A 22,314-nucleotide genomic window follows, 5' to 3' on the forward strand; every position below is an offset into this window, starting at 1 on the left:
CATCGTCAGTTAGAAAATCAAGGTCCTGCGGAGGTGGGGATGACCGGTGGAGGGAGAAGGGAAACGTCGTTTCGTCGAAGACAACGTGGCGGGAAATGATGACACGGTTGGTGTTGAGGTCGAGACACCGATAGCCCTTGTGATCTGGTGAGTAACCAAGGAATGCACAGAGGGTGGAACGGGGGGCAAGTTTGTGAGGGCTGGTGGCAGAAAGGTTGGGGTAGCATGTGCGCCTGAAAGCACGAAGATCATGATAGGAGGGAAGGGTGCCATGGAGGGCGAAAAAAGGGGTGCTCATGTTTAGAGTTTTGGTGGGAAGGCGATTGATGAGATAGGTGGCAGTGGCTAGAGCATCAGCCCAGTAAGAGGGGGGCATGGAAACTTGGAAGAGGAGGGTGCGTGTGACATTATTGATGGTGTGGATCATGCCCTCGGCTTTCCCATTTTGCTGGGAAGTATAGGGGCACGACATGCGGAGGGTGGTGCCATGAGCAAGGAAGAAAGTACGAGAGGCAAAGTTGTCAAACTCGCGGCCGTTGTCACATTGGACTGATTTAATGGTGCAGCCAAATTGGGTAGACACATGAGCGAAGAAATTAGAAATCGTGGGAAATGTATCAGACTTAGCGCGGAGGGGAAAAGTCCAAAGAAAATGAGAGCAATCATCAAGAATGACTAAATAATATTTGAAACCAGAGACACTAACAACAGGAGATGTCCAGAGGTCACAATGGATTAGATCAAAATTCTTGGATGCTCTAGATAGCGAAGTAGAAAAAGGGAGACGAATATGACGCCCAAGCTGACAGGCGTGGCAGAGGGAGTCATCTTCAAGCTTGCTGCAGACAATGGAGGAGGACTGCGCGAGGGACTGAAGAGTGGCCTTGCCGGGGTGACCAAGGCGCCTGTGCCAAGTAGTCGGTGAAGGAGTGGCGACAAGGGCACATGAGCCGGTGGTGGATGAAGGTAGCTGAAGGGTGTAGAGAGGCCCCATGCTGTTACATCTGAGGAGGGTGTTCTGGGTATGTAGATCCTTCACAGAAACACCAAGAGGGTCAAATTCGACAGAAACAGAATTGTCAGTAGTGAATTTTCGAACTGAAAGCAGATTTCTGATAATATCAGGAGCGACAAGGACATTGTCGAGGAGAAAGGGTCCAGGAAGGACGGAGTAGCCAGTGCCAATTACAAGAAGGGTGGCACCGTTTCCTACGACAATGGAGGAAGGAAAAGAAGAAGATGGTGTAGCGGTGACCATACCAGGGTTGGCGGTGATGTGGGAGGAGGCACCTGAGTCGATCACCCAATCCGAGGAACTCGGTGGTGGGGTGAGGGAGACGGTGCTGAAGGCGTTGGCGAGACCCTCGGGTGTCCAGGGAGCCCAAGCAGGGGGTGCTTGAGGGGGCTGCGGGTAGTAGGACCCGGAAGCCGGCGGTGGAGTGAAGTATGCCGGTGGCACGCCGGCCACCAGAGCCTGCTGCAAAGGTGCAGGCTGGGCTGCGCGTGGTGGAGGGCCACGGGCACCGCCGGCGGTAGATCCTGGCCACATGTGGATAGAGCCAGTCCAGGGGTTGAGCAGCGATGGCCACCGTAGTGTGGCTGGTGCAGTACTGCCCTGTGTACTGCTTTGGGAGCCACCAGAGCCGCGCCCACCGCGGCGGCGTCGGCCACGGTTGCTACTGGATTGCTGTCCAGCAGCAGCATGATGTCCAGCAGCAGCCTGTTGGCCAGCAGTGGCCTGATGGTGGCGTGGAGGCGCCGGCGCAGGTGTTGAAGGCGGCATGAAGGAGGGTGCAGTGACGAGAGCCGAAGGAGAGGGTGTCCCCATGTTGAGCTCGGCCAAACGGAGGTCGGCACGAACATCGGCGAAGGACGGGAATGGCCTCTGGCGGGTGACGAGCTGGGACATGAACTGGAAGCGTTCATTGAGACCCCGTAGAACGTTCAGCACCAGAGTTCGGTCCTGGATGGGCTCACCGAGGTCGGCAAGGTCATCCGCCATGCTCTTCATCTTGCGGCAGTAATCATCGATGGAGAGGGCACCTTGGCTGAGAGTGCGAAACTCGGCGTCGAGGAGCATGGCGCGGGACTCGCGATTGTTGAGGAACTGTTGTTCAATCCCGAGCCATGCTGCCCGAGCGGTGAGGCCGTCGTGCTCGTGGATGACGTCCAGGAGATCGGCAGATATGGTGTTGAAGAGCCAAGAGAGGACGACGCAGTCCATGCGCGAGCACGCTGGATCATAGGGGCGGGAGTCCTTGGTGAGGACGTGATCCTTCAAGGCAAAGCGGCCGAGGATGAGGAGGACGTAGCCGTGCCACTTGGAGTAGTTGGAAGATTGAAGATCAAGAACTATGGGGATTAAGTTCTTGATGTTCTGGAGCTTGACTGTGGAGGTGGGCGATGGCCGCGGCTTCAGAGGAAGCGGAGTGGACGTCGTCGTCCTCAGCGTCATCATCCAGAAGCTCGGTCCGGAGGCGATCCTGAAGGGCCGCAGCCTGCTGCTCCAGGCTATCCGCCTCTGCGCGCTCTTTGTCAAGAGCAACAGCAGCGACGCGGACACGCTCCTGGGCAGCGGCAGCGGACTTGAGAAGGGCAGCTTCTTCCTTGAGCTGCTGGCTGCGCTCGGTGTTGGTGGAGCGCAGAGATGAGGCCTCATCCTCCAGGCGCTTGGCAGCAGAGAGGGCTTCATCACGGAGCTTGGCCGCGGCAGCCATGGCGGAGGAGCTGGAGGTGGCCATGGGCGCGCGCAGCAGCAGCAGCAGCAGAGGGCGCGCGCGCAGCCTGTATCGGGTGGAGTGGGAGCGGAAGCAGATAGATCGTAGTTTAGTCTGATACCATGATAGACAATAGCCAAACAGGCTCTGTATTGCTTAAGGACGAGATTACATGTGAGTTTACATATAAATAGAGAGGATGAGGGTGGCCCAAAGGGCCAGCCGAGTCCCAAGGGGCCAGCTGGGCATTAACTCTGCACATCTAAGGGGCCAGCTGGGCATTAACTCTGCACAACTAGCTAGGGGATTAAAGCTAGGAGATTGCACAAGTAACTAGGTAATTAAAGTAGAAAACAATTAATTCTAACAGTTAGGAGCTTCTATTTTGTGCACAGACATATAAGCTCTAACATTTCATGAATATCACTAGAAACTGAACAAAATAGGTATTCACTTCCAATTCCAGACCTTTGGGTTGGCACATATCAAGACTTGAGTCACTGGCACAAGATGAAGCAAACACAAGGACCTCTTCTTGGTGATTCTTGCAGAAACTGAGTTACCTGAGTTACCGGCACAACATGGCAAATCACATGATTCTAAAACCTTGGTGTGCTCAAGATGGCAACAATATATTTGACTCAGTTGTATAATTGTGCAGCTCAAAAAATTCTGTTGTGCCCAGCCCAGCAACACAGACAATGTCGACTAATGTGGGGCGACTAAATCTTGGTCAAAGTAGAGTGTCATATGGTATGAAATTGCACATCAACGGCTGCAGGATTCAATAAAAGTGTTCTATATTTCTATCCTTTCCTTATAACAACTTGTAGGTTTTGCTTCATCTTTCATGTACTGTACACAGTTTACTAACAGAAAGATGCATTCAGTCCAAGATATGTTAAACCAAAGGCATTCCAGTTCATTCTCCTAATTATGCAGAAAGGGAGAAAAATCACCAGGATAACCTGCACGTTGAGGTTTTTTAAGCCTCCACAAGCATGGATTCACTGGAATTTTACATAGGTGCAGCTCCAGCAAAGAAAGACAGCCATTTGCTACCAAGAAAATGCTAAAAATCCGCAAATCAGACGTAATTAAACTAAGCGCACAAAGGGTAGAGCAGAATAACTTGTGACGCCCAAAGTCTACTGACAGATCAGAAAACCTCTACTGTAAATCTCGTTTACACAAGCAGCACAAACTACCACTCCAAAATTGCAGATCTAAAGTTCCAAACAAATGATAAACCGCTACCTCACCCTGCCACCACAACATAATTAACACAGGCTACTACGAAGCACATCTCTACATATATCCGAACATCAGGCAGGCACTACAAATAAAGCTATCAGTTTTCAGCTGTGCAAAATAGCAGCATGTCAATTTCCAAAGATGATGGAAAAAGATAAGTTGTTCACCAGCATATCTATAGACATTAGGCAACAACAAACTCATCATTGGCAAATCATATATCCAACACATCTTCAGGGAGCTTTGGTTCCACAAATAAAGAGGACAAACATCAGTCATACTACACATGCCTCACAGAGGGCATGTGTTTTCAGCTTCAATGAACTACCTCTTTTCTCATGGAGCATGTTCGCCGATTGTGGCGTTCACCCTTACACAGGCTACATTTCACCTTAGATTTCTTCGTATTTGAAATCGACTTCAAATTTTTCTTCAGGACCCATTTTCCAAGAACATGCAAGGGATCCAGCATATTATTGAACGCTATAGAATTAACATCCAGGGCAACATCCAGGGCTTGTGGCAGCATTGGACCATACCTCTTGGCTCTATCATCTTCTCCATTTGGTAAGTTCATAAAAGCTTCGTCTTCCAGAACACGCTTCAGCCGCTCATATGATTTAGGTGAGTGAAGTGCTACGAAGGATGCAGAGCAAGACCAATATTGCGTAGCTCACGGTACCTATGTAGGCTATCGGAGTAGTCAAACATAGTGTTGTTCCTTTTCGGAGGAAATGCACTCTTCGTCCCCATATGTTGTCCACCTTTTCAAAACACAATAGTCTAGAAGTTTGTCTACATGCCGATAGCCCAATACAAAGAACATGTGTGACATGGGGTTCCAATGGGTTGTAACTTATGACAAGAACAAGAAATTCCCTTGAGATTGCCTTCATCACCAAATTCAAATTTGACAAAATACATTATGTCTCCTTTATCCTTCCTAACAACAATATACTCACTCATATTATCGCCATTTAGAATGTCAACCGAAAAACACTTCTTCGCTGCTTTTATGCTGAACTGCAACGTGACAAGAACTGTTGGAGTGAATGATTTCATGGTTTCTATCTCAATAATTGAAGCATCTGGTTCTATGCATGCCTTAGATTGTAATGCATCAAGGTCCAACTTTGCCTTATTTGCGTGCAGCCCTGAAAGGCAATGCTGCACGTGCTTTACCATGTCAACCACTGTCATTTTACGAGACGCGTCGCATCATACATCTGATACAACCATGGTTCCTTATTTGTAACCTTATGCTTATCCAAAAAATGCAGCCATTTTGCCTTAGTCTCTTCTATGGACCAACAATCATAAAGGAAACTCCTAAATTCATCTTCGACAACATCATCCTTAAGATTATGCACAATGTTCTGCTCAATATACCATATGAAGAGCCTATGCGATGAATTTGTTCATACCAGCCTAATTGCTCTCTGCATAGCAAGGTCTCCATCAGTGATCATGGAGACCAGATGCTCCTGAATCATCGCCTCAGAAAATGTACTCAGCATCCACACATATGACTCAATGTTATCATAAGAAATAATTTCACATCCAAAAATAACTATACTTCGATGGTGATTCACCCCAACAAAAGAAGGGGGAGGTTGTACCAATTAGTTTTGTAGGTGCTATCAAATACAATGACATCACCAAATGCTTCATAATTAAGTAGACATTGACTATCACACTAGGTTAGTCTCTCCAGGTGTCCTTCCCCTTCAACCATGTACTAGAATAAGAAATCTGGATCTCTATGCCAAAGTTTTGTCAGGCAACTTATGACTATTTGAGCGTCGCTGGCAGCAATTGTCTCCACCTTATAGCGATGGCACAAATTATACAAGTCAATCCCTTATTGCACACCCAACCTTAAATACCACCATACTGCATTTTTAAAACATCCATTATCTTGTGCTTGTGGATCCCAGAACTCTCCATCTCCACAATCTTAGCTTTGTGCTTGTACTGACTCTTCTATATGAACGCATCAGACAAGTAAGCTCTGGTGGTGCCATGAGATGGTTATGTTCATCGATGAAACCTTTCACATACCAGTCCTACGATCTGATCTAGTGCAATCACAAATTTAGCAAGGCAACCATCACAGGTAACATTATGTGGCTTCCGCTTTTTAATCACCCTCTTCAGCTGCTTCTCTTCATGGAAACCTTGACGGCTGCAAACGAACTTCGACTAGTACAAAAAAGCTCAACGGTGGCGATTGTGTCTAATTTGTACAGGCGGTTTCTGTTATCATGCACCAGTGCAAAGAAAACAACCGGCCCGACTCATAACCGCCGGTGTAAATCACTTTCTGCAGGAGGTTTTCTTAACATAACTGCCAATGGAAATTGGCCTGATTTTCACTGGCGGTTTAGTTAAGTGAACTCCCTGTGGAAATTTATTTACACTGGCAGTTGACTTAGCTGAACCACTAGTGGAAATCACATTTCCACTGGCGGTTATGTTAAGAAAAGTCAGTTTAAAAGGGTTTCTACAGGCGGTTGTTTAAGCAAGCCGCCAGTGAAATCTTTATTATAAATATCCCTTCTTCCTCCACGAGCAGAGCTGTTTCTCACAGCCACCTTCCATAGGAGGCCATTTGGAGGTCTAGTTCTCACTAAATACAAGGGGAGAGATTTTGATCTTCATTTCTTAGAAGAATGTTGCTAAGAAAGGTTAGTTTATGTCTCTTTTGCCTCTTTTTTTTCATTGTAGCTCAATTTGAGCCACTTTTGGATCTAGGGTTTCACCATGTGTTAGAGAGAAGAGTAGCTAGGTTAATATCTTTATTTGCTCAAATGAGGTTGCTTAAGATGGTTAGATGATGTCTCTCCTCTCCCTTTTCATTTTTGCTTCTCACTTTATTTTATCCAAGATTAATGTAGGTATTTCCATGATTGTGTGTTCTTGCGTATTTATATGGAGAGAAAAATAGCTGTTATCATTGTTAAATTTTTAAATTTTTTTGTTTTTATCTAAATTTTTAAATGTAGTTTTTATCTATATTTTAAAATTTTTATGTTTTTAAAATTATGTAGTTTGTGTTTTCATTTCTCATTTTAATATAATTATCCATTATTTAATTATCCACTATGTATTTATGTATGAAATAGATTTAGTGTTTATTTAATGAAAAATATGAAAGAGATTTTGTGTTAATATCTACCTTTTAGCGAACATTGCTTTCAGGTCTTCAAATTGGAAAATATACAGTTGAGAGGTTTTCATCTTGATTTCTTCGAAGGAGGATGGTGATCAAAAGATTACATAATAAATATCTCTGGACGATCGTACTTGTTTTGCATTGATTATAATTAATTCATTATATTTATTTAGTTAATGATGGAGAGGTTATTATGGATGTAAGACTAGATCCATCATATATATCTGAGGTGCATAGGTTTATTGATGCTGCTAAGAACCATGCTTGGAGAACAAAGATGAAGCACATATATTGTCCAAGCATAGACTGCAAAAATATTGTTGTATTTGACGATACTGAACAAATCACTTCTCATCTGGTCTGTCAAGGATTATGAAGGATTACTTGATTTGGACAAAGCATGGTGAGGGTAGCTCTGCGCCTTATATTACTGGAAACCCTGAGAACATCAACGCTGATGGTCCAAATATGATTGCTAACATATTTTCATTCGTACACGAGACACAACAACCTCTTCGCCATAGCAAACATGTTGTGCCAAATGTTACGGTTGTGGAAGATGTAGAATTCTTAGAGGCAATATTGCGTCGTCATACTAATCCTGATATGTTGTTAATGAAAGGTATGGAGGCCCTAATAAAGGCTGCAGAAGAGCCTTTATATGATGACTCTAAGGGTTGTACCAAAGAGTTCACGACGGTGCGGTCTATGCTAAAGTTGTTGGTATTGAAAGCTATATATGGTCTGTCTGATGTTGGCTTTGATGCCTTCTTGAGTAATATCACTGACATGCTTCCAAAAGAGAACAAAGTGCCTGCTAACACGTACTATGCAAAGAAAGTAATCAGACCGCTCACTATGGGTGTCGAGAAGATCCACACGTATAGAAATCACTGTATTCTATATCATGGTGATGATTATAAGGACTTGGAGAGTTGTCCAAAGTGTGGTGCATGTAGGTACAAGACGAATAAAGACTGTGCTGCCTCTGGAAAGACGCAAAAGAAGACCCAAAAGAACAACCAATAGAGTTCAAAACCCAGCAGCAAAGAAAAAGAAGTAGACTGTTATGCATAGAAAAAGATTCCTACTTTGGTGATGTGGTACCTTCCTTTAGTCAATCGATTGAGGTGTTTGTTTGCTAGCCTAGAGGATGTTAAACTTATGAGCTAGCATGCTTCTGATGAGCACAAAAATAATACGAAGCTAAGGAATCCAGTCGATGGCAAGCAGTGGCAAGATTTTAATGACAACCACCGAGACTTTGCTGATGAACCAAGGAATGTTAGGTTCACACTGAGTACTGACGGAATGAATCCATTTGATGAGAAGAACAGCAAGCACACCACATAGCCAGTGATCCTCACCATCTACAACCTTCCTCCATGGTTGATGCAAAAGCTTTGCTAACCACTCTTATTTCTAGACCTACACAACCTAGAGTTGACATGGATGTTTTTTTGGAGCCGTTGATGGAGGACATAAAAATACTGTGGGAAACAGGTGTTCAAATGTTGAACGAGTACTCCAAAGATTCATCCATGATAAGAGCAATTATTTTTGTTACAATCAACGATTACCCTGCTCTCTTCACATTATCAAGATAATTTAAGGGAAAGGTTGGTTGTGTAGTATGCATAGATCGAACTGCTTATGTGTCCGTTGATGCATCTATGAAGTTATGTACATGAGGAACAAACACTTCTTATCGAAATGCATAGGTACCACCTGAAAAAGATGGATAAGTACTTCGACAATAATGAAGAACTACTCTACTACACCATAGGTAATAGTAAAGGACAAAGAGCTTTCCAAATAGTTAGCAAAATCAAATTTGTTTTTGGGAAGAAGACAAAAGACGAAAAACCAAGAAAAGATATGAAACCAATTCCAGGGGCTACACATTCAAAAAGTAGTCTATTTTCTTTGAGTATTTGCCATATTGGAAAGAGTGAGATGTACGCCACGCAATCGATGGTATGCACGTAAGGGCAAGACAAAGGAAGGACTCAATTCATGTATGGACATGGTACAGTTAGGCATAAAAAAGAGCTCCACCCTGTTCTTCTAGAAAATGGGAATTACCATCTTCCGGCAGCAAGCTACAACCTCAACATAGATGAGAAACATGCAATGTGTGTGTGGTTAAAGAATTTGAAAGTCCCATCTGGATTCTGCTCCAACCTACGGAGTATTGTGTCAATAAAAGACCTTACACTCACCAACTACAACTCACATGATTATCATGTCATGCTGACTACTTTCCTCCCTATTGCCATCAGGGCTATAAATCTAGTGTTCTTAAAGATTGCAGTCACACGGTTGTGCTACTTTAGGAATTCGCTATGGAATTCACAGAGATAAGTTGGTGTCTCTTTAGGAATTGTCTATGGAGACAGTGTCACAATTTGAGATATGTTTCCCCCATCATTATTCGACATCATGGTGCACCTTGTGGTGCACTTGGTTCCACAAAAACATACATTGGGTCCCATGTACTTGCATGAAATGTGGGCGTATGAGTGTTTCATGTCAATACTAAATAGCTATGTATCAACTCGTGCTCATCCTAAGGCGTCTATGGTAGAGGGGTACTGTACTGAAGAGGCCATTGAGTCCAGAGGTCCATTCTGCAATAGTGTCCTAAAAGACCAAGTTGCAAAAGGTCTGTCTCCGTTATGACACAAGGGTAGGCTACATGGAAGTGGGAGAATGGGACGCAAATCATTCATCCCGCCAGATTATAGTACAGTCCTCGAGGCACATCACAGCATTCTACATCAGTTCTCGATAATGGAGCCTTTGATCGAGCAACACATGAATGAGCTTTGTGAACATAATCATGGGCACACGAACAATTGGTTAATGAAGGAACATAAGACTCGGTTCAACACATGGCTAATGGAGCAGGACATTCCACCTCGGGAAACAATTGAGGAACAAACCATCAAGGTGTTGGCATTTAGACCATCATGCTAGGTCTCGACATGGCAGACCTATGACATTAGTGGCTTCATGTTTTGTACCAAGTCCAAAGACAAAAAGAGCATGGCACAAAATAGTGGTGTTCGGTGCGAGGCCATAGACGATGAAACTAGTGAGATCAGTACATACTTTGGCTTCATTGAGGACATATGGGAACTAGACTATGGTGCATTTTAGATCCCCGTGTTTCGATGTCAATCAGTCGAAGACAAACATGTCACGGTGTATAACTATGGGGTCAGAGTTCTTGATCTAAGTAAGGTAGATTACAAAGATGACTCGTGGATCCTTGCTAACTATATTGCTTAGGTCTTCTATGCTAAATAGATCCTTTCTAAGAATGAGAAGAAAAGTACAGATAAGCCGAAGCATGTGGTTTTTCCTAGAAAGCAACATGCTATAGGAATTGATGGTGTATCTTATCTAGAGGATTTTAACTAGTTCAGTGGCATGTCTCTCTTTATAGATCATCCAGTGAAGATAAGGAATGTTGAGCATAGAATCCCACACAATTCCTTACTTTGGTTCCGCCCAAATATACAAGGACGAATAGTAGGTGGCTAGATTATGTTTGTCATTTCTCATGTAATCTATTCATGTTGTAATGTGTACCTACTCATGTGACTAGAGTTTATCGAAAATTTTCCAAATGAAAAAATGGAATATGTATCAGAGGTAGACCTTGATGAGCTCTAACTCCTTTGTATTCAAAAGTTTCTCATTTGAGGTCATTTAGTACCTCGTTTGACCTCGTTTGACCAAGTTAAATCTTGGATTTTTCACAACAGACATTTTGACTGGACCCTAGATGGTCTCAGCTACGAAAGTCATGAATACAAAGTTTGTCCAGCTCATCAAGATACACATTTGGTGTAATGGTCAAGTTTTCATTTGAGAGAGTTTGGACCACTCAAATTTTGAAATTTCAAATTTTCACACCTACACGCACGTTTTCAAAACCCTAGACAGCCCCAACTCAAAAAGTCATGAATAGCAAGTATGTTCCACTCACCAAGATCTAAATTTTATATATAGGACATTTGACAAAAGTGTTACGAAAGTGTAATTCTAAATCCACAGGTCTCACATATAGTTTCATAAAGTCTGTGTGAGATTGAAGACTATGTGACAAGAGTTTACCAACACATTTTCAAACGCAAAAATGTCAAATGTATGGAATGTTTATCTTGATGAGCCCTAACACCCTTGTATTCAAAAGTTTTTCATTTAAGGTCATTTAGTGCCTCGTTTGACCAGGTTTGACCAAGTGACGCCTTGGATTTTTAAAACATGTGACTAGAGTTTACTGAAACTTTTCCAAATGCAAAAATGGACTATGTATCAAAGGTAGACCTTAATGAGCTCTAACTCCTTTGTATTCAAATTTTTTTCATTTCAGGTCATTTAGTGTCTCGTTTGACCAAGTCAAATCTTGGATTTTTCAGAAAAGACACTTTAACCGGACCATAGATGGTCTCAGCTACAAGAGTCATGAATACAAAGTTTGTCCAACTCATCAAGATACATATTTGGTGTAATGGACAACTTCTCATCTGAGAGAGTTTGGACCACTCAAATTTTGAAATTTCAAATTTTCACACCTACACGCACGTTTTCGAAACTCTAGGCGGCCCCAACTCGAAAAGTCATAAATAGAAAGTTTGTTCCACTCATCAAGATCTACATTGATACATAGGATATTTTTGCATTTGACAAAAGTGTTACGAAAGTGTAGTTCTAAATCCACAAGTCTCACACATAGTTTCATAAAGTCTGTGAGATTCAAGATTTTGTGACTAGAGTTTACCAACACTTTCTCAAACACAAAAATGACCTATGTATGAAATGTGTATCTTGATGAGCTCTAACACCCTTGTATTCAAAGTTTTTTATTTGACGTCATTTAGTGCCTCGTTTGACCAGGTTTGACCAAGCCACGCCTTAGATTTTTAAAACATACAACTAGAGTTTATTGAAACTTTTCCAAATGCAAAAATGGACTATGTATCAAAGGTAGACCTTGATGAGCTCTAACTCTTTTTATTCAAAAGCTTTTTATTTGAGGTCGTTTAGTGCCTCGTTTGACCTAGTTTGACCAAGTCAAATCTTGGATTTTTCATAAACAAAATAATAGAAACAATATAAAAATAATAATAAAACAATGTATAGAAACAATATGCACAAAATACACAAAATGCAATACACAAATAATATAGAAACAATATATAAAAATAAGATAGACGCAATATAAAAATAAGATATAAATTATATACAACATATATAAACAAAGAAAATCAAAACAGAAAATAAAAAATTATTCTACAGACGGTGGCCAATGCCAACCGCCTGTAGATTTCTACTCGTGGCCCATAATGACAACCACGTGTAGAAATATATGTCTACATGCGGTAGTTAATATTGACCGCTAGTAGAAATAGATTTCTACAGGCAAATGCTCTTTGCCAATCACTTGTAGAAATGTTTCTACACGTGGTGCTCCTAGCACCGCCTGTAGAAATATATCCTATATATCCCACTAAGTTTTTGGATGAAAATATTCTAAGTTTGACAAAGGCGCCACTGTCTCCCATAGCGCTGTCAGGCTGCTGGTTCTTTTCCGCCGCGTCGTCCTCCCCACGTGTCTTCACCGAGCTTTGCCGCACGCGGGTAAGCCTCTCTCTCTCTCCCTTCGGTGACGCACGGCAGCGGCGGTCGTGGCTCTCAGCGCGGCAGCGGCAGCGGTGGCGTGTGGCGCTCCCTCCTCTCTCTCTCTCTCCTCTCGGCGGCAGCAGCGCCAGCGATGGTGGCGTGGGGCAGCGCGTGCGGGCACCGCCATGGCGTTGGCGTCGTTGACGCGTGGACAGTTGCGGCAGCGGCGGCGCGGGGGCATGCTGGGGCTTCATGGGCCGGTCCAGACTCTTTTTTTATTATGTTTTCTAAAAATATATTAATATATGTAATCTAGTTGTTTTTAAAAATAATTATATATTTTTATTTGTATAATTATATGTTGTATAAATGTTTTATTTATTATGTTATAATATATTTGTATAATTATGTTGTGTAATATATTTATGTAATAATTATTTATATAATTATATGTTTTATAAATGTGTTAATTATTATTTGTATAATTATGTTATATACTATATTTGTAATAATTATTTGTATAGTTATTTGTATTATTTTGTGTAATATATTTGTATTAAGTATTCGTATATTATATTTGTATAATTATGTAAATGGGTATATAATGTATATGTTTTTTATTTCTTTGGTACAAATGTACAATGTATATGTATATGTCAGATTATTACCGCGATGAGTTCTCCAAGTAAGGATAAAGCACCAGTGTCTCACTACACGGACCAAGCACTAGGGTCCCACCATACGGACCAATCACTAAGGTCCCACCAATAGGACCAAGTACAAGGATCCACTCATTCATATCATACCCCTAGCGACCCTGCGCCTAGCATAGATAGGAAGACTCGTCGGGAATTGGGATGTGACCCTGATTACAATCCACAAGAAGATGAGGTAACAAATCCATGATTTCATGTTTGTATCTAATTACATGATTTCACAATGTCTATATATACTCATCCATGATTTCATATATATGTGTGCCTTTCTTCATGAATAGGAGGTGTAGTCTCAGGTGCGCGAGATATTAGCTGAAGAAGTGCCACAAGAAAACACACCGGAAGCGACCAAGATGACGATCACTCATAGTTCAAGGAAAAGGAATCGGAGTGATCGAAAACGAGGTGATAGAGGATTGAACCAGTGGCCCGATAACATATATAGAGTCACAAAAGTGAGTCCGAAACGACAGCCCCTAGCTTCAGCAGTGACCCTACCTAAGTTTCAGAGGTTTCTTAGTTAGGGACAATCTTGACTTAACAATCCGGCAGTGGAAAGATGTGTCAGATGATGCCAAGTTAAATTTGTGGAATCTACTGAAGACGAGGTTCGTTTTGCCTTAGGGTTCAGAGAAACTCGTAAAAGAAAATGCACTAAAACAGTGTGCAATCATGTTTAGAAACTAGAGGTCTGAGATGAATACCAAGTGGGCAAAGAAAGGGTTGGACCCGACAAAAAGATATAAAATTACACTAGGTCAATGGGCGGTTTTTCTGGAGCAGAGGAGTGACCCAGACTTCTTAGCTCTAAGTGAAGCCAATTCCCAGCTCGCAAAGAAGAACAAGTACCACAACTGGCACAGGTGGTTACCACCGTCAGGTTCCTAAATGGAGGGAAGAAGAGGCTGCGAAGAAGGTGTTAGGGTTGCCTATGTTGTCTGAGGAACTTAGCGAAAGGACCACAAATTGGATTTGTGCATGAAAACCAAGAGAAACTGAGACCGTTGTGTCTTTTGCTGACCCAATGGTCGAAAAAGCTGCAAAGAACATTTTTGTAGTGGCATCTAAGAAGCACGAAGGATCGTTCAAGCCACAAAGGGAGAGAGACATCCTTACAGCTGGTCGGGTAACCCCAAGCATCCTGGTCGTGTACGAGGCATCTCATCCAAAGAAGGATGGAAAGAAGGATTCGGTGAAGAGTGGGTAGGTATGTACAAGAAACGCGATCGATACAAGAAGCAATGGTAGATTATTTTAAGGAGGAGGCTAAGAAAGACTTCAAAGACATGATGTCTCAAATGCTATCGAATCCTCCACCTGAATTGATGCAGCAATTGGTGAGTGCGATGTCTGTTCAACAGATGACTGCTCAGGCTCCCCAGCTACAGCTAGTTCCAACAATGGTCACACAGACTATTGTCGTTCCTAGTAGTGTCGCATCTATGGGTCACAAGGATCACTATCCAATTGACGACATCGATATGTCTGTGCCTTGCTCCCTAGTCATAAGATATGGTATTAACAATATTCATACAAGGGAAGTAGCCATAGGCTTTGCCACCCTAGGACGTCAGTACCATGCTGTGGATGTGTCGACAGTCGTCCAAGGATACGAGGACGACATGCTAGAAATCCCCCATCATGAGGGTATTGAGAAACTTGGACAAGCTATCAAGAATTTCATCCTTTGGCCTCGACGGGACGTCCAATTGTGTGAGCTGCCACCACCACCCTCTCAAATCAAGTCTGTTCCTAACCCACCATCATCACCTACCCAGTCGCTTCCTACCCCACCATCGTTGCCATCATCACCAATCTTGCCCCCTCTCGACCCACCATCATCACCTACCCCGCTATCTTCGCCACCACAGCCATTCAATTATCCAGCTTCCCCACCACATAAAGATCCTGAATAGACGACTCAGCTGCCCGCGCAGCCAAAGAAGAAATTTTTCGTACCATAATTGGTTTCCCCTTTCAAGCCAAAGAAAAAGAGTGCTGGCACGGTCAAATTTTTGTCAGGAATTGCACGGAACCGCACGGTACGTACCATTGACTTGGGTGAGCACGAGAAGTCAATGCAAAAGCCTGCGACAATTACCGTAAACATGAGGAAGCCAACGTGGGAGGATTACCAAAATGTGCCTAATACGTATGTGCTGGCAGGCCTCTACTCACTTGGGATAAACTGAAAATGATCCCAGTTGGTATAGAAAGGTTGCATGACTGGTATATGAGAGCTTCTGTTGTTGGCATCGACACGATCAACGTGTCTATAACACCAACAACTTTTGTTAGTGGCCGTCAAACGGTCGTTGTTACCTTCGAGGACATGTGGTTGATGATAATAGGGTTTGGGGGGAACATTTGAAAAAGGGCAGGAATATTTGAAAAAGGGCGGGAATATTTGAAAAATTTCCATAAACGGTTTTATAAAGAAAACTGCCAGTGGAAATATATTTCCACAGGTGGTACTCTTAATAAAACCGCCATTGCATAGGCGGTTGTCTTAGTTAACTGCCTGTGCAAATCCATTTCCACTGGCGGTTCTCAGATAGTATTTCCACTGGCCTCCAACGCTGGCGGGTCTGAAATACGGCTGTAGAAATATGTTTGGAACCGCCAGTACAGAGCTTTATTGTGCTAGTGTTTCGAAGGGTCATCTCGTTGTGGCCACTGCCCCACTCACGATAGCTTCTCCTCACACTAAATCTGTTCTCAAAACTATTGTTGTTGTAGAACTGAAATCCATCCTCTTCATTAGCAAACATCTCCCTAAAAATTTCATTTGTACTCCAGCAAAGACTCAAGATCAGGCATTTCCTCATGTGTCATCAATAACATTAAACAAATTAAAATTCCACACAACAAATTAGACTAATTGAAGAAAGACATGGCTCCTATCAAGCATATGGACTAATGTTGTAGAATAAGTACAAGTTTAAGGACTGCCCTTACCAAAAAAATATAAAAATATATCAGCTTCAAGAATAATATCAATTCTTTGTAAAACTACACATATGAAGTTGTAGATTTAAAAATATACCAGCTTCAAGAATAATATCAATTATTTGTAAAACTGCACGTATGAAGTTGTAGATTTATATGTCAGGGCATAAATAGGCTACCTATAATGTGTTACCACCACATGTTTAGTAAGCTCAAATATATTTAATTAGTACAGAATTATGATTGATGAGGCTGTGGTCTTAGGAAGAGTATCACACGATCACCAACCAGGCAACCACCATAAAGCAGTGCTTTCACTAAAAGGTACATGCAATTATTCAGAGTCCAAACTCAAATCGTAGTTGGCTATTACTCTAATGACCAGTCACTGTCAGCTGCTAGTGGCCCATTAGGGTGAGATTTTCAGAGTTAATACCCAGAAACATTGAGAGCTGTCAAGAGATTTTTAGCAGTGGCACATCAAGTCACATGTGTCACATCATGATTTAGGATCACTTTAAGGCACGCAACGTTCAGATTGCAATGAGTACTGTCAAGAGAGAACTATCATATTGGACTGTAGCAAGTCAATCAGAAAATTCTCAATGCCAAGCAGAAATTGATCAGTTGAATCATAACAAATAAAACCCATCTTGCCATTAACCATACAGAGAAGGAGTGCAGCTCCAAGCAGATAAGACCTGTATCTTCTTCATTAGCAAACATCAATATTCAAAACACAGCTAAGTATCAATCATGATTTTGGGGAATACACAATGGGCAACAATATTTGTGCTCCTACAACAGCATGACAACTGACAGGAACACAGCAGCAAGCACTAGCAATAACCCTGACAAACAAGGACAGGAAGTATCTCACACCTAGGCCTTGTTTAGTTCCCACCAAAATCCAAAAAGTTTTCAAGATTCCCCGTCACATCGAATCTTGCGGCACATGCATGAAGCACTAAATATAGACGAAAACAAAAACTAATTACACAGTTTGCCTGTAAATCGTGAGACGAATCTTTTGACCCTATTAGTCTATGATTGGAAAATATTTGCCACAAACAAACGAAAGTGCTACATTAGCGAAATCCAAAAAAAAATCGCATCTAAACAAGGCCCTAGTGTAACGGCTGTTATGACACCGGCACGTACAAGCGGTCGACCTCGGTGCTGGCGCTGTCCTTTCCTTTTACTTATTGTGGTTTTTGTTGTCTTTTACTTTTAATGTAAATCATCATTAGTTTCTCAGGGGTGGCTTGGGACCAACCTTATGCGTCCTGGGCAAAACAGTGATAGTGGCGCCTCTTGTGCCACTGTCCCAAGTTGTAAATTGCTCTTATCTATCTCAATGAAAGTCGGTAACGGATCTTTCGAAAAAAAAAAGACATCCTCGTGATCGCAGACCTGCTCGCATACGTCCTTCAGGCGCTCATGGGTTTGGGTGCACGTGGGGACAGGTGGTGGGGGTATGGGGGAGCCTCAATTACCATATTAACCTTCTACTCACAAATTAATTTGTGTTAGCTAATTGCTTCGGAACCGAGAGGTACCACCAACCCGAGCTCTACTTTTGCTATGTATCTAGACAATATATATCTAAGTGCATAGCAAAAGCTATATATCTAGAAAAGCCAAAACGTCTAACAGTTTGGAATGGATGGAGTAGCTTACAAGCTGGATAAGGTGATGTGTGAACCATGCTAGTGATAGGTATCTTTGGAATCAGAGTAATGCATTGCAGATTTTTTGGTCGTGAAAGTTTCCTGGCATCTCATCTGTGACTGTGAGAGAATCCATTTTATTTTAGTTTGTGTAATGCGGGGTTATCATGATCTGGCTGCCTGCATTACAAGCTTTTATCTCAATGCCATACCATGGGAGCTCTCTTGTCTGCTGTGTTGGATTATATTTTCTCGCTCTGTTCTCAAATGCTCCTTCTGATTCACAAATGTACCATCTTAGATACTATTTGTGTATATAACCCTCAGATTTTTCTTTCAGGTGGAGCTTATGCAGATATGATTTAGGGGAGAGATGGTGCCTGCCAATGGGATCATACATTAGCTCTGTTCCTGTGATGCGTGTCAGACTGTCAGTAAAGAGGGGAGCCCGACCACTCTTTCTGGACCACACTACATCAAAAACATATTCTCATTCTGGATGCGGCCAGACCACTCTTTTTTTGTCTCTTTGTCAAATTTGAGACCAAAAGATGGTGTATGCAAAGTTCGACTATAGCCTATTCAGAGTTCCCTTCTCACTGAAAAAATATGTTCCTTCACTGAAAAAAAAATATGTTCCTTTTGTATTATATTAGCATGAAATCGTTGGCCTACAAAGGGACGCATAAAAAAGAAGCTTTTAGAAATATAAGCAACGAAAAGCATAGACTGAGAGAGATGATTCGGTAATACAAAAGTCCGATTGACAAATTAAATAATTCACTATATATAATATATATGAGCAATTGCATACGCCTATCGCATTCTCTAACTGAATGACGTGCCGAGTGAGTCTGCTGGAGCTTGGGTCGTAGATGCTGTTTCTATAGCAATCTTATACTCTTATAAAGCTAAACCCTACTAGAGATTTCTCTCAACATGCAAGCTATCCACATCAACAATCCACTAAAACTTACAATTATAGCGAACTAGAACATGTAATTATGATAGTCATCTCTTTATCTACTAATATACATTTAGCTGTTCATATTGATGTGTCAAATCATTCAATAAAATTAATTTAAGATAATTTTATTCATATAAATATAAATATAAATATAAATATAAATATAAATATAAATATAAATATAAATATAAATATAAATATAAATATAAATATAAATATAAATATAAATAGTCTAATTTCTTCTTAAATTATCTGAAATTCTCGCAGCAACGCGCGGGTATTCTCCTAGTTACATTAAATGTGAAGACAACAAAATCATCAATTTTATCAGGTTTATTTTAGTGAGGCAAACACTGTACCAAACAAGATTAATTATAGCGGTGATGATGCCCATCAATTATTGAATTGTACAGCATAGACGCCACAAGAAAAGAAAAAACTATTTTTGTACACTGTTGAACTCACTGATTTGATTGCTATAGCGTACCACAGTAGTTATATATATGCGGATCTGATCTGCTACGTACGAGAGAATAATCACATGACACATGGCGATACCTTGTGCTCAAGTTGTATGGGCAGTCCGTGCAGCGGCAATGGCATGGGGTCCCTGGCATACGTGTCCTTCTTGCAGCAGAGTTTCCACCTAAATCGCCTGACGAGGTAATGCATCGTCACCAGCGTCTCGATCCTGGCGAACTCCATGCCGACGCAGATCCTCGGACCCCCGCCGAACGCGACGAACGAGCACGGCGGCGATTGGTTCTCGAACCGAGACGGCTCAAACCTGGCCGGCTCCGGGAAGATGCCCGGGTCCATGTGCGTCACGCTCGCCACCCAGAACACCTGCCATCCTTTCGGGATCAGGTAGCCGTCGAACTCGACGTCCTGTAACGCTCGCCGGAAGTCGCCGAACATGGGAGGCACCAGGCGAAGCGTCTCCAGCGCGACGCGCCACGTGTACTTCATCTTCGCCAGGTCCTCCCAGTCCAGGGCCTCGCCGTCGCCCTTGCTCTTTGCGATGTCGTCGTGCTCTGCGTCGCGATCGAGCCGTCGACACCGGCCGTCACCTCATCAACAGATCGCCGAGCAAATAAAGGATATATATAAGCGGCGGTGACGGTGAATATAATTCTCACCTTGGACCATGGCGGCGAGGGTGTCCGGGTCGTTGGCGAGCTGGCGGACCATGAACGTCATGAGGATGGACGACGTGTCGTGGCCGGCGACGAGGGCGACGACGGAGTTGTCGACGATCTCCTTGTCGCTCAGCAGCGGCGCGCCGCTGTGGTGGTCGGTCAGGCTGAGCAGGCACGCGATGAGGTCGCTGCTCCGGGAGGCCTCGCCGGTTTCCAGCTTGGCCCTGGTCTCCCGCAGGATCCCGGCGATGAGCCGGCGAGCCCTGGCGCTGGCCCTGAGGCTCCGGCTGAAGGCCGTGAAGGGCAGGTTCACCGGGACGGCCCAGATGCCATCCATGACGCGCGCGAAGTCGGCGGCGAGCGCGTCCTGGAGCGGGGCGCCCCGCTGGAGGCCGAAGAGCAGCAGGGAGATGATGTCGAACGTGAGCCGCTTCATGAGCGGCATCACCGTGACGGTGGTGCGGCCGGCCCAGCGCTCGTCGAGGTGGCGCCGCACCTCGCCGTCGATCTTGCCCACGTACAGCCTCAGCATGTCCGGCTTGAGGAACTCGGCCAGCGCGCCGCGGATCCGCTTGTGGTCGGCGCCGACGAGCTCCAGGATGCTCTTCTCCCCGAGGATCCTCTGCACCGACCGGGGCTGCTGCATCGCTAGGGCCCTGCTGAAGAAGGTGAACTTGTTGGCGGCGGGCCCCGCAAGGAGCACCGTCGGCGCACCGAACAGCGATAGCTTGGACACCGGGCCGTACCGGTGGATCCGGTCCTGGATCCACCGCTCGCCGGAGTTGGCGCGCATGGCGCGGAGAAGGCTCAGGCTCTGGCCGATCACCGGCAGGCCCAGGGAGCCCGGGGGCACCTGCTTGGCCCGCCGTGGCTTATTATTTGCACTCGTTAGGAGATGGAGGAGCAGGGCCAAAGCGACGGCGAGTATCAGCGCTAGGATAAGAGAGGAATCCATTGGTGATGCTAACCTCAGCTCCTCAACAAGAGGAATGTGCATGGAGGATGCATGCTCAGCTCATCAGGAGTCCACAGGTGCAGGAGGGTGATATAGGGCTTGTTTGTTTGTCTGAACAAGGGGGTGGGTCCTGGGCATGCAGGTAAAGATGTTTTGTTTAACTGGACCACCACTACTACACACCACTACTACAAAACAGGTCTTTGGTCACTTGGCCAAAACGAATAATAATCTCGGCCCAATCAGCTTCCGGGACAAAAACATCTTTAGTCCCGGTTGGTGCACCCGCAAAGGTCACTTCCACCGTTTCTGGCGAGCCCAGGCCAATCGTGTGTAGGCACAAGCTTCATTTGGCTCTCTGGTTAGAAGGGAGTTTGCTGTACTGTCACGCAATGCAGACAAATAAACATCTAGCTCAATTCAGTCAGGCCTAATTGGGAAGTGAAAACAAACAAAGTGCACTGCATCATCTGGGTCTGGCTATTTGGGACCTGGTTGGAGGGAACGGCGCCTAGGTCCAGGCAAACAAACACGCCTGCTCTGTTTGTTTATGCCTGGTCGGTGCCAGGTTTCCACAGCTGCTTACAAAGTTCAGTGCTGACGCTGGCTGTCTGTCGGATGCGTTAATTACGAAAGTCAAGAGCATCTTGTGTAGAAAAAAAAAGGTCAAGAGCATCATCGCATGCGCCATGCGCAGATGCCGCAGGTGCATAAGACAAACCTTGTATTTGCGAGTTGGGAGATGGGATGAGATGATTTTTTAACATGTATTTGCTCCGTGTCAGGACTTAGAAATTAATTATGAATTGCGTCAAACTGGACGACTTTATAAGAATCTAAATTATTATTACTTGTACGGTGGTATGCATGAGTCTACGTCTTTGGCCTTGTTTAGTTTCGAAATTTTTTTGATTTTCGAGACCGTAACACTTTTGTTTTTATTTGATAAACATTGTCCAATCATAAAGTAATTAGACTTAAAAGATTCATCTCGTGATTTATAGGTAAACTGTGTAATTAGTTTTTATTTTCGTCTATATTTTGTGCTTCATGCATGTGCCGCAAGATTCGATGTGACGGAAAATCTTGAAAAGTTTTTGATTTTTGGGGTGAACTAAACAAGGCCTTTGTGCGCAAG

General features: G+C 43.6%; 1 protein-coding gene across 2 annotated transcripts; it reads right to left on the minus strand.

Moving 5' to 3' along the window:
• On the minus strand, positions 19,437–21,539 carry LOC8068807 (cytochrome P450 716B1). 2 transcript variants are annotated; one of them, XM_021445840.1, is made up of 2 exons: positions 20,222–21,539; positions 19,437–20,152 (listed from the first exon to the last, which is right to left on the minus strand). In XM_021445840.1, the coding sequence occupies exons 1-2, from the start codon at positions 21,216–21,218 to the stop codon at positions 19,620–19,622; spliced, it is 1,530 nt and encodes a 509-aa protein (XP_021301515.1). In that variant the 5' UTR covers positions 21,219–21,539; the 3' UTR covers positions 19,437–19,619. The 2 variants fall into 2 exon arrangements, with proteins under 2 accessions (XP_021301515.1, XP_002443327.1); XM_002443282.2 differs by having other exon boundaries at positions 19,437–20,116; positions 20,222–21,527.

The sequence above is a fragment of the Sorghum bicolor genome, chromosome 8, assembly GCF_000003195.3.
Source record: "Sorghum bicolor cultivar BTx623 chromosome 8, Sorghum_bicolor_NCBIv3, whole genome shotgun sequence".
In the NCBI taxonomy this organism is placed as follows: Eukaryota; Viridiplantae; Streptophyta; class Magnoliopsida; order Poales; family Poaceae; genus Sorghum; species Sorghum bicolor.